At 40.2% G+C, this 12,392-nt stretch overlaps 1 protein-coding gene across 9 annotated transcripts in view; it reads right to left on the bottom strand.

The window, feature by feature from the left end:
- The window catches only part of STAMBPL1 (STAM binding protein like 1), a 34,040-nt gene that overhangs the window by 17,082 nt on the left and 4,566 nt on the right, over positions 1 to 12,392 (bottom strand). For 5 of the 9 annotated variants that reach the window (XR_009763972.1, XM_061635422.1, XM_061635419.1 and 2 more), the window contains exons 2-3: positions 5,988 to 6,068; positions 1,508 to 1,725 (exon numbers count right to left, since the gene is read on the bottom strand). The exons of 1 other annotated variant lie outside the window; for it this stretch is intronic. Coding sequence is in view for 6 of the 8 variants with exons in the window: in XM_061635422.1 (XP_061491406.1) it covers positions 1,508 to 1,725; positions 5,988 to 6,068 (299 nt within the window). In the remaining 2 variants the exon portion in view is untranslated. Of the gene's footprint in view, positions 1 to 1,507; positions 1,726 to 5,987; positions 6,069 to 12,392 lie in introns of those variants that run through there. 3 more of the 9 variants (XM_061635417.1, XM_061635420.1, XM_061635424.1) reach the window with 3 other exon arrangements.

Raw genomic sequence — 12,392 nt, 5'->3', positions numbered from 1 at the left:
GGCATGGTGATCAGGTAAGTATGGAAGGAAGTCTGTTTTCAGTTCACATCAGTTTTGCATCTTCTGTCCAATTTCTGCATCATTCTGCAATTTCTTTTAAAAAGCCATAGGAAAATGTGTTTTTCTATACACATTTTACCTTAAAATACATGTTTTGGCATAAAATAAGCATTTTAATACACATTTTGAAATGGGAACTGCATCACTAAATCCAGAGAAGTGTCAAAAATGAAGAATAACTGTTATGATCTGTATATTAGTCCAAAAGTATGAATCAGGTTTGATCGCTTAAAAATGTGAACTGAATGAAATCCTTAAGCACCCCTAGCATCAGGTGGGGATTGTTTTTTCACTTTTGCTGTTATGTGTCTTCAAGTCAATCACAACTTGTGGTGACCCTATGAATCAGTGACCTCCAAGAGCATCTGCTGTGAACCACCCCGCTCAGATCTTGTAAGTTCAGGTCTGTGGCTTCCTGTATGGAATCAAGCCGTCTCTTGCTTGGCCTTCCTCTTTTTCCACTCCCTTCTGTTTTTCCCAGCATTATTGTCTTTTCTAGTGAATCATGGCTTCTCATGATGTGTCCAAAGTATGATAACCTCAGTTTCATCATTTTAGCTTCTAGTGATAGTTCTGGTTTAATTTGTTCTAACACCCAATTATTTGTCTTTTTCGCAGTCCACGGTATGCGCAAAGCTCTCCTCCAACACCACAATTCAAATGAGTTGATTTTTTTCTTATCCCCTTTTTTCACTGTCCAACTTTCACATCCATACATAGAGATCGGGAATAGCGTGGTCCGAATGATCCTGACGTTAGTGTTCAGTGATACATCTTTGCATTTGAGGACCTATTCTAGTTCTCTAATAGCTACCCTCCCCAGTGCTAGCCTTCTTCTGATTTCTTGACTATTGTTTCCATTTTGGTTAATGACTGTGCTGAGGTATTGATAATCCTTGACAAGTTCAACTTTATTGTCAGCTTTAAAGTTAGATAAATCTTCTGTTGTCCTTACTGTTGTTTTTTCACTACTAATGTCAAATACATTTTCTACCAGGTTCTGTGGCACTAACACAATGACACTCCAGGCAGCATGCACAGCACAACTCACATGCTAGCTGGAGAAAGCTGTAATTTCCAAGTACAAAATTATTACTGTGTGTGCTGGGAAATGGATTATCCCTGTAACAGAAGTTCTACCCTTAGGAAAGAGTTTTGAATTCTCTGTAACAAATGAATAGTGCATATTTATTGAGCTCTAAAGTTGTCTAGGGAAGGCCACATAACGGTATTCAACACTAGCTAGGCTTACCCAGAGTAGAACCATTGAAATTTATAGATATGATGACTTAGGTTTATAAATTTCAATGGGTTTACTCTTAAGTAGGAATGAGTTGAATACAACCTATAGTTTTTAGACATTTGCTAGCACTTCACCAAAATTATCTAAAATGCCATATAAAAATTAAAATCAGGTCAATATCCATAACCCCAGAGCAATTCTTACGTTATAAACTTATTATAGAGAACAAAGGCATTTTCAAGGTTTCCTTCTCCCAGATATACAGATGCCATGCGCTCCATCTCCACTCCGGATCTGAAATAGCGTCGTGGAGTAATGTCTTCATTTATTGTGATGTTACAGCCAAGCTTGCTTAAGGCACGTACACGTTCTTCTGGGCTCAATGAAACATCTGTGTGGTCAGGTATAGCTGCAAGCCTTTTCTGTTAAAACAGACAGCACAAACTGCATTTCACTTTGAACACTGACGTTATTCACATATGAACTAATGAACATATGAAATTTAACTGAAATCTTGAGCCACAATGAGCAGTTGCAACCTTTGGTTTTAGCAATATTCAAGGAGTTTCAATTATGCTCTTTCAAAGCTATTACAAAACAGTGATGGAAAAATTCATTAAAACAATTTCCAGCTACTCCATGCACATGCACACACTTAAGAGTTCAAATCACAATTTTCCCAATCCTGTTTTGCTACTGATGAGTAGTGAGGTGTTCTTTATGCCCATTATGTTACATTTCATTGTTGTTTTGTTTCTTTCACATTGTATTTACGCAAATGAGAATCATAAACCTTTCAGCTCACTTTTAAAACCAATCTTAGCCACTCCGTTGCTCCTGTTTTATAGAGAGGAAAGTAATACAGGAGGATTGAAATCTGATTCTATTTGAAACCAAGACAGAGTGAGGAAGAATGAGCACTGCAGAAAACAGCAACCATGTGTCTCTGCCCTCCTCTCTTCCCTGACAACATCTAGCAATGTAAGTGCATGATGAAAAAATCATAGAATCGTAGAGTTGGAAGGAGCCTATAAGGCCATCGAGTCCAACCCCTGCTCAATGCAGAAATCCAACTTAAAGCACACCCAACAGGTGACTGTCCAGTTGCCTCTTGAATGCCTCCAGTGTTTGAGAGCCAACCACCTTCCTTAGGTAATTCGTTCCATTGTTTAACAGTCAGGTAGTTTCTCCTGATGTTCAGTCAAAATCTGGCTTCCTATAACTTCGGCCTATTATTCGATGTCCTGCACTCTGGAATGATCGAGAAGAGATCCTGGCCCTCCTCTGTGTGACAACCTTCCAAGGACTTGAAGAGTGCTATTGCATCTCCCCTCAACATCTCTTCTCAAGGCTAAAAATGCCCAATTCTTTCAGTCTCTCCTCATAAGGCTTTGTTTCCATGCCCCAGATCATTCTCGCTGCCCTCCTCTGAACCTTTTCCAGTACGTCTGCATCCTTTTTAAAGTGCAGTGTGCAGAAATGGACGCAGTACTCAAGATGAGGCCTAACCAGTGCCGAATAGAGGAGAATAGTACTTCACGCAATTTGGAAAATATATTTCAGTTAACACAGCCTAAAATAGCATTTGCCCTTTTTGCAGCTACATCACACGGATGACTCATATTCAGCTTGTGATCAACAATTCCAAGACCCTTCTCGCATGTAGTATTGCTGAGCCAACTCTCCCCCATCTTATAACTGTGCATTTGGTTTCTTTTTCTTAGATGTAGAACTTTACACTTATCCCTGTTAAATTTCATTCTGTTGTTTTCAGACCAATGCTCCAACCTATCAAGATAACTTTGAATTTTGTTTGTCCGCCAGGGTATTAGCTATCCCTCCCAATTTTGCATCATCTGCAAATATGATAAGCATTCCCTCCACCTCCTCATCCAAGTCATTAATAAAAATGTTGAAGAGCACTGGGCCCAAACCCTGTGGTACCCTGCTCATTACTTTCCCCCCAGTTTGAGAAGGAACCATTGATAAGCACTCTTTGAGTATGATTCTGTAGCAAACTACAACTATGTAGCATAATGCTACCCTGCTGAGAATGTCCTTGCCCCTACAAGCAGCATTCTGTTTCTGTGAATATGTGAAATACAGCAACACTTTGCAACACTAAAAAAAAGCTCAAAAAACAATTGTGGAATAATGGCACTGACTGTTCTGCAGAATAGTTTCCAATGGACACGAGGAGTGTCTCAATTTCCAAAGATAAAACTGTGGGAGGTGAAATATATTCTAGCAAAATTCTAGGTGTGCTCTATGTCTTTAATAGAAAATGCCCACCTTTCCTTAAGTGGAGTAGTTTAAGCATAGCAGGCTGAAAACATGCATCTCGGGCAGGTCAAGTTTGTTTTTTTCCAATAGCTAGAGTCATTGTTGAAGTAGCAACATATTGTAATCACTCTGATTTTACATCAAACTGCAGTTGCAGATTCAACTGTTAATGCACCTGAAATAGAGCATAACCTCCAGTTTGAAACAAAAAGGCTATCTTCACCATCATATGACATCAACCAATAATAAGGCTTTGAAAAATAAAGTTGACACAGATTTCTAGGATGAATAATGAGAGAAATATAATTTTCTACGTTAGATTCTCTGTAGAAACAGTAATAACAGTAAAGAAGCAAAGTCAGAAGAACACCAACAAGCATAGAAAAATGTAATTCTCCATCTTTGGAGATGGCAAGTGTTGCCACCACTCACCATATGTTCAGAGGCACGTCACCAAATTTTCCAAGCTACACAGGAAGTGGATTGGACTGTGAAAGACCAACCAAATTGTCTTTGCATTTTGATAAATTTGTAGGCCAGTACAGTATCTCAGAGAGGAGGTCAGGTCTCCTGCTCCCCTGGTGCATTCACTATAGCTGCCCAATTTCCCTGCTTTTTAAAGTGTGATAGAAATATCTGTCGGCTATAGGTACCATAGAGGAAGGGGAATTGGAGGGGGAGGGGCAAAGGAAGGGGCAGGGGAGGGTAGGTTTGATCATTTGCATGCTTATTGAGTTCAATGGGATTTACTCTCGTGCAATCATGCTTAGGATAGGTAAAACTGACTATGGGGAAGGAGGAGGGGGAGGAGGGGATTGGAAGGGAATGGGGAGGGAAGAGAGAGGGGATAGGATGGAGAAGGAGGGGAGGGTAGGTTTGATCATTTGCATGCTTTTTGAGTTTTATTTATTTATTGTACTTATATACCACCCCATAGCCGAAGCTCTCTGGGTGGATTACAGCAACTAAAATCATTAAAACAAATATATAAATAAAAAAACACATCTTTTAAAAACAATTTAAAATACAATTTAAAACACATGCTAAAATGCCTGGGAGAAGAGGAAAGTCTTGACCTGGCGCCAAAAAGATAACAGTGTTGGCGCCAGGCGCACCTCGTCATCAAGATCTTTCCATAATTTGTTCAGTTGGATTTACTCCTGTGCAATCATGCTTAGGATAGGTGAAACTGACCTGGGGAGGGGATTGGATGGATGGGCACTGGGCAGAGGGAAATCCCCTTTCCTTTCCAAAAGGAAAACATTGTGAACAGTATCATACTTTTTCAGCATTTCCCCCACCTTTTTATTCTACAGCAGGCAAATGTAGCCTCTCACCCAAATTTAAACAAAAGCTGTCCCTGGCCACATCCACACCAGATCTTTATTTCACTTTAGACAGTCATGGTTTCTTCACTGGGAAGTGCAGTTAGTGAAGGGTGCTGAGAGCTGCTAGGAGATGCCCTGTTCCCCTCACACAGCTTCAATCAGAGGGCTGACTGTTAAACCACTCTGGCCACTGGAGGCCTGTCAGGGGAACAGAAGTCTCCTCTCAGCACCCTTCACAAACTACACTTTCCAGGATTCTTTGGGAGAAGCCATGATTGTCTGAAGTGAAATCAAAGCCTGCTGTGGCCCCCTGATTAGGCAAACCCAGCAGCTGTGAGTCTGGCTTTTAGAACACTAACAGTTGGTTCTTACTGAGTGTGCCCCACATTATCATTCAGTTCAATGTAAAATTTCTTAAATTAATTGAAAATCAGCCAGGCATTCTTTCAGCTTTTAAACTGCAGAAGATGAACGTCAGAGTATGGGGCAAGGTAGGTAATAGAATTACAGGTACTCTGTGAACATGGCTTTTTAATGAATTTCAACAGATTATGAGAACTCTGACAGAAAAAAGTCCAAAAGGGGTCTGGTTTTTCTCTCTTTTTACACTCTGAACTCTTGATTCTCTCTGACTGTTTTGTGTATCACCACGAAAATTTAGAGGGTTGTTAAGCAAGCGTTTCTGAGTTTCTAAGTTTTGTCAGATTATGTTTTGAAATGAGCTTATGGGAAGCATCAGAATGGCATGGGGGTATTTTCAATTTAACACTGCGGAATGCAATAAATCCATGCTGACTATAGTATGGCTGAATAATTATCAGAAAAAGGTAAAGGTTATGGGCCAGAATGATGATAATGAGCACTATTGACAGAAAGTTACCTTTATTCTTTGTGCAGACTCATTAGATTTTGGAAAGCTGGACAATATGTTCCAGACCTTATTTTCAGCGTGGAATTCTTGCTTTACTAAAACCTGAGTTCAAGCCAATATCCTCACCATTCAAGCAGATGTACTGGTGTTGTCTGATAAGCAGCTTTGCATGCATTATGAAGCATGAGCCCTCAGCACTTACCAAAGAACTTACAGTGAATGGTTGTTCCATGACACTTTGTTTCTGCAAACCAAGCTTACTGTTTCTTTCCAGTCCTTCCATCTAGCCACAAAAACAGAACAGGAAAAAGAAATAATGCTCACTAGCAATAGAAGTCTCATCCATCTCATGAACAAATGAGGACATTCCAAAAAAATATACTGATGATACTCATATCCTGTAATCAACTGTTAGTAAGCAATATTTGCCTATGGAAATATCAAACTTTTCCATAGATGATTATTCTGGGCTAGCCTAAAGTATTTGGCACAAACCTGAAATGGCCTCCCTTATCATGTATAATACAGAAATGACTTTCTACAAAACTGGCTGTGCTCATAAACCTATAGCACACCAATAGTTTAAATTGCACTTGCTCCCCATCAACTTAGGGCTCATCTACACAGTGGTTTACTGTATGTTTGGTGCTATTCACATCTCCTTTACATTTGCATGGTTCACATGACATTACCCGCAAACAGAAGCTATTGTGCAGTTTCCCCCCTGTAAATCCATACTAACCCAATCCACTGATAATACGAAAAGGGAAGAAAAAAGTCTTCACTCACTTTCTCGAGTGCTTATAGATGCTTTGCTCCAATGCTTTTAGGTGGGTGTGTCAATCGTTCCCTTTTCCATGCCCACTCCCATCTCCTCCCATTGTTCATTTTATTTCCTGTAGGCTGACAACCAACTTCCAGCTGCTCTCCTCCATTCTGCTGGGCCTTTTAATGTTGCTGCAAACAGTACCTTTATTTTATTTTCCCCCTAATTTGTGTGCAAAAGCATAACACTGATCACACAAAGATTTGTATTTCAGCTGTATCCTACAGGAAAACACAGATATTCACACTTCTGGGTTTTTTTTTAAAAAAAGGAACCTACTGCAGCTGGTAGAACAGACTGAGCATGCTTGGTCACCTAGCAACCAGAGGGAGTGGAAATGTATAATTAGAGGGCAGGGCCACAAGGAAAAAGTGATTGGCAGCTAACACTGAGCAGACACTGTGGACAATGCAAATGAAAAATGATGGTTAAAGAAGTGTATTTCCTATGAAGAAATGCTCCCATGTAGATGAGCCCTTACACACACAAAAGGTTATATTTTACAGCACATGGGGAAAATGCACAGAAATCATTTGTAAACAGAATAACAACATTGCTAACAATTTGCCATATTTCAATAACAGATATATTAAAGCTGCAATCCTAAAATGGCAGGAGACAAAAATTGTTTAACTGTTTCAGTCCAAGCCCTTATGGATTCTCACTAGCATGGCAAGGGTTAAGTTGAAGGGGCATTCTTGGACTCCTATACCCTTTTCCCTCCCCACCTTTAAACCTTCTGGGGGCAATATGAGGGAAATTATCATGAGATATTTAGATCAGCTCCTGAGCTGGTCTAAATCTTTCCCTAGTTTTGGGGCCATGTCAGGGGACTGGGATGGTGTTTGATCAGGGGACTGGGATGGTATTTGATCTAAGCCATCTCCTGGAATGCCCCCAAACCTTCCCAGAAGCCATAAGGTTGTACATTAAAGAAAGCAAGACAACTGTACCTCACTTTACACAATTATGTGGCAATGCCACGATGGCAAGTTCTAAGTTTTATTGCATAGAGTAGATAAGTAAATTGTAGGCCACATAGAAAAGAATTATTTCTTATGTTGACATATCCCTTTCATTATATAAGAACAGAAGGGCTTTCTGCCTCTGGTGGTGCAATTCACAGGTCTACTGAAACATGTAATCTGTACCTGATCCACACTACCTAAAATCAGCAGAAAAGCCCTTAAATTCCTTTTTCATATAGACCAGGGTCATTCTCTCTGAATGTCAAGCATGGGATCATAACTACTGAAGCTTGATTTTGCAAACGAGCACCCCTCATCCCCACTCAAACTCTTTGAAGGCAATGCAGGATTTGAAAAAGAAACAACAAATGTCAAAAGCCACATCTTCAAGCCTCACTTGTTCTGCCACCTGTACCCCAGCAGATTTAGAGAAGTGACTAAATCAGGCACTGGGAACCAAAGCACAAGAAGTAGAAAGTAGTAAGCTGAAGAGGGAAGGGGGAATGCTATTTATAGATACCTTAAGCCACTAAAAATAAGAATGTGCAAATGTTGTGGTCATCTTTTTTCTATCAAGGACATCAGTTCACTTGGACTATGATCTATGAGTGAGGCTATATGTGTAACAGACTGATACCGTTACATATTTCCAACTTCAAGAGGTGAAAGATTCCAGGGATAGCACTACCCAGTGTTGGTTTCCTTTGGCGGACAGTGCTGAAGACTGACACATTTGTAACACTTGGTTTATGCAATAGAGCAATTATGCACGCCTAAGAGGCAATGTCTGGTATGCCTCACCAAATCCCTGGAAAGAGGCACCCTACACTCCAGGATTCTTCCAGCCTTCCACTCACAACTTCTCTCTCCCTCAGATCCCGTCTCTTTTTACCAACTACCATGACCCATTAACTAACAATCTCACCTAGGAGCTGTGAACAACATTCATTAGCATTTGGTTATTAAAGGTTGATTCCAACTGAACAATTAGCATATGCTTTAATCATCTTCCCAAGATTTTGAAAGGTGGGTTTGAAAATTCTGTTGCTTTGCTGTATGCAGTGGTATTGGCTATTATCAGTATAGTACTAACAAGCCATGTTACTGTGCTGTCATGTTTTGGTATGCTGATGATGCAATCTCAGTGACATCCGTTATACTTTGTGGAGTCAAAGATATCCTGGCACGTGAACTGACATTCTTATTTGTCAAAATAGCATACGGCAGGATCAGGGTAACATGGCACAGTAGAACTGGGCAAAAGTTTCTGAAAAATCATTTTAATAAGCATCCACCTTCTATCATCTTTTAATCGAAACTGAGTATCTTACCAACTCCAGCAATCAGTCCCTTTCATTTCAATGAAACTTGGACTGACTGCCTAGCTAGCTTTAGAAAACTGAGTTGAAGATAGGCTATTTATAGGATGTGCAACAATAATTCCAGTAAAATTTATTTACATCATCTCTTCTAAACAGAAAACATCTGTGTCTATAAATTGGCACATTATTTTCAAAAGCAATTAACAATTAAAGTCATTCTGCCATCACACAACTAACATCATCCAGTTATCTCACTGTGCACCATCTTCCATCAAAATAATAAAAATACTGAACAACCAGGGTCCAAATAATCTGACAGCGGAGAAAAGGCTGAGCAGGTGAAGAGTGTTCCACAGTGATCTCTTATAGTAAATTCACCCCCTATTAGGAAAACAGAAGATCTCTTATGTCCTATTGTCCTACAAGAGGCTGACTCTTTTGCCATCATTTAGGGGAAAAACAGAATTTGGTCAAAATATTGGTCAAATTGTAGTCAGGGATTCAGAGCATTACTTTTTTTAAGAATAAAAAGGTAAAGGTAAAGGTGTCCCCACACTTGTAGTGCGAGTCATTTCCGACTCTTAGGGTGACGTCTTGCGACGTTTACTAGGCAGACTGTATATATGGGGTGAGATTGCCAGTTCCTTCCCCAGCCTTTCTTTACCCCCCAGCATAGGCCGGGTACTCATTTTACCGACCACGGACAGATGGAAGGCTGAGTGGACCTCGACCCCTTTTACCGGAGATTCGACTTCCTCCTTCCATCGGAATCGAACTCTGGCAGTGAGCAGAGCTTCAGCTGCGTTACCGCCGCTTACCACTCTGCGCCACGGATAGTAACAAGGAAAAATTGTAATTATACTTATAAAAGTGCTGCCTTCTAGAATGCTCCACAATCCGTTCTTCCTCAGAAGTTTTACAATTTTGGATCACAAGAAAACCTTCTCACATCAAATGTAGTGGACTCTGTGATAGTCTACTGATTTCAGAGAACTTGTGGCTTATGTAAAACTGCTTGTGAGTGTTGATCCCTACCAAACTACATCACTGTAGCTGATCAAAGATGCTGACACTACAGTACCCATCTAGCTGGAGAAGCTAGGCCAGAAGTGGCTAATCCCGTTTCGGAGAGGACTTATCTGACCCCACCCAAAGCAAATGTTTCTGGCTCTCCCAAGACTCTACTGGGTTTGGCAACTAGCAAAAAGAAAAAGAGTAAAAACAGCGCTGGGGTAGGCAGAGCCCAGAACCTCGATGCAGCTGCAAATCACCCCACTCCCCATCATCAGCTTCTATGGATCAGCTGAGGACGAGGGCTGTCTGCCTGTGTATGTGCACATAAGAGCTTGCATGTGAGAATGTAGAGCAGCCACACAAATTTTCCTCCATACCCACTGCTGGCACATAGCCCCTGGAGGATGAGTCAAGGATGAATGCAGCCCTAGGCCCAGTTAGCCACCCTTGAGCTAGGTCATGTGGTTTAACTGGGGAGCAAAAGAACAGAACTATTTAGAAAGAGTTACAGAGGAAGTTCTGTGTGTGCTTATGTGAGCAGCATGTGCTTATCAGACCGGACTTTTGCAAGGCTCAGAAATACAGCCTTTACTCCAGAGCTTGGAAGATTACTTTAAAAAAGGAGTAAATTACAATTACTGTTACAATTGTTCTGAAAGGAATTGATTACTTTACCATTACTCAAAAGTAATTACTACAATTACTATACCCACCCATGGAGCACAAGGGAAGATCAATGCTGCACAGAAGCCCAGTTTGAGGCACATGATTTTCATCTACAAATCAGAGGAGCAGAAAACTTCCCTGCCCCCCTCAGTGATGACCCAAAGTAATGCTGGAAACATTACACTTACTCTTCAATAGTAATAAAATTACTCCTCATTCTATTACAATCAAAATGTAAAGGAATTACCCACTTGTTCCTCAAAAAAGTAATGTTACAAATAATTTGGTATTTGTATCTAATTACGTCCCAAGCTCTGCTTTATTCCTTCCACTGTTATAAAACAAAAATATACAATTAAAAGATAGGCTGTCACCAGAACAAGGACATTATTTTCCTGAAGTAATTGACTGCAGCTAATTAACTGCTCAATTGACAAAATTTGATTGGTCAATTGGCCACCTCTCCAGTCCTAACCAGAATACACAAATTAGTATTAGCATTCTGGAACATGAAAGTTCCAATGTAGCCCTTGATGATGGACACATTTATTTTCTCAATTTACTTTATCAAACCTGATTGTTAGCTGCACTCTCCTTATACCTTCTCCAGTATACTCTGCTTCACTTCATTGCAAGTTTGGGTTGCAATGACAGCCATTACTCAGAGTGGTAACTATGTCTTCCTAATCAGTCTGATTTATGAATAGATGAAGTCTAAACAAGGACCAAACACAATAAGACTGGTCAGTCTTGTTTACTTACAGAATTGTCACTTTGATCAATTGACTGATCAGATATTGTCAGCTGACTGCCTATTATTAGAATGTGGTCAAATATTGTCAAATATTCCATGAAGTGAGGAATGCCACTATGTAGATGGCAGCTTGGCACCACAATGAAATTTAAAAAGGTTTTGGAAATGACAGAAGTAGGGTTGCTTCCTCCTAGTCCTGAGCAGTCAGGAGCAAATTGCAGCAAAGCAGTCAGGAGCAAACTTGCAGAAAATATTCCACTAATATTTAACCAGTCAGAATAAACGCATAAAAGGAAAGCAACCTTCAGCTGATATAGAAGAGTTTATTTTTATATACTTCTTTGCTACAAACTTCATTAGGGTCAATTAGCATGATTATTCTAGAATCCCATTATGCTCAGTGTGCTCCTAATCTGCTAATAGCTAGACTGGAGTGTCCTCCAATACAACTTGTGTGAACAATGGGATTTTAACAATGAAGCATTGGTAAGCATGTTGCATCCTCTTTCAATCGCAACACAAAGGTAGCATTTCTTTTGGAAAATACCCCACATTTTAAAGTTAACAGTTTATACTCAGTTCTATAGTTTGTGCACCAAATATACATGCATTAGCTGTCAGCCTATCAAAAAAAATCTAATTACTTTATTAGACTGTATTCCACCCTTCTTCTAAGAAGCCTGAGGTAGCATATGCAAAACTTAAATAATTTTGTCCTCACAACAACACTATGAGGTAACACTGAGAAAGTGAGACTGGCCCAATGTCACTGCATGGCTTAGCAAGAATTTGAACCCAGATTTCCTTGATCAAAACCAGGGCTGTGGAGTCGGTATGCCAAACCTTCGACTCCGACTCCTCTATTTTTCTACTGTCCGACTCCGACTCCACCCAAAATTGCTTCCAACTCCACAGCCCTGGAAAGGGCTGTAAATGTCTTTTTAAATTGGAAGCTCTCATAGGAGCATTTTTATTGCTGCCTGAATATGCGCTGATCTTGGCATCACAGCATTTGTCTTCATCTGGGTCCTGTGTCATACACTGACACACAAAATGT

The sequence above is a fragment of the Rhineura floridana genome, chromosome 7, assembly GCF_030035675.1.
Source record: "Rhineura floridana isolate rRhiFlo1 chromosome 7, rRhiFlo1.hap2, whole genome shotgun sequence".
NCBI classification, from domain to species: Eukaryota; Metazoa; Chordata; class Lepidosauria; order Squamata; family Rhineuridae; genus Rhineura; species Rhineura floridana.
This window is presented reverse-complemented; position numbering and strand designations above follow the sequence as displayed.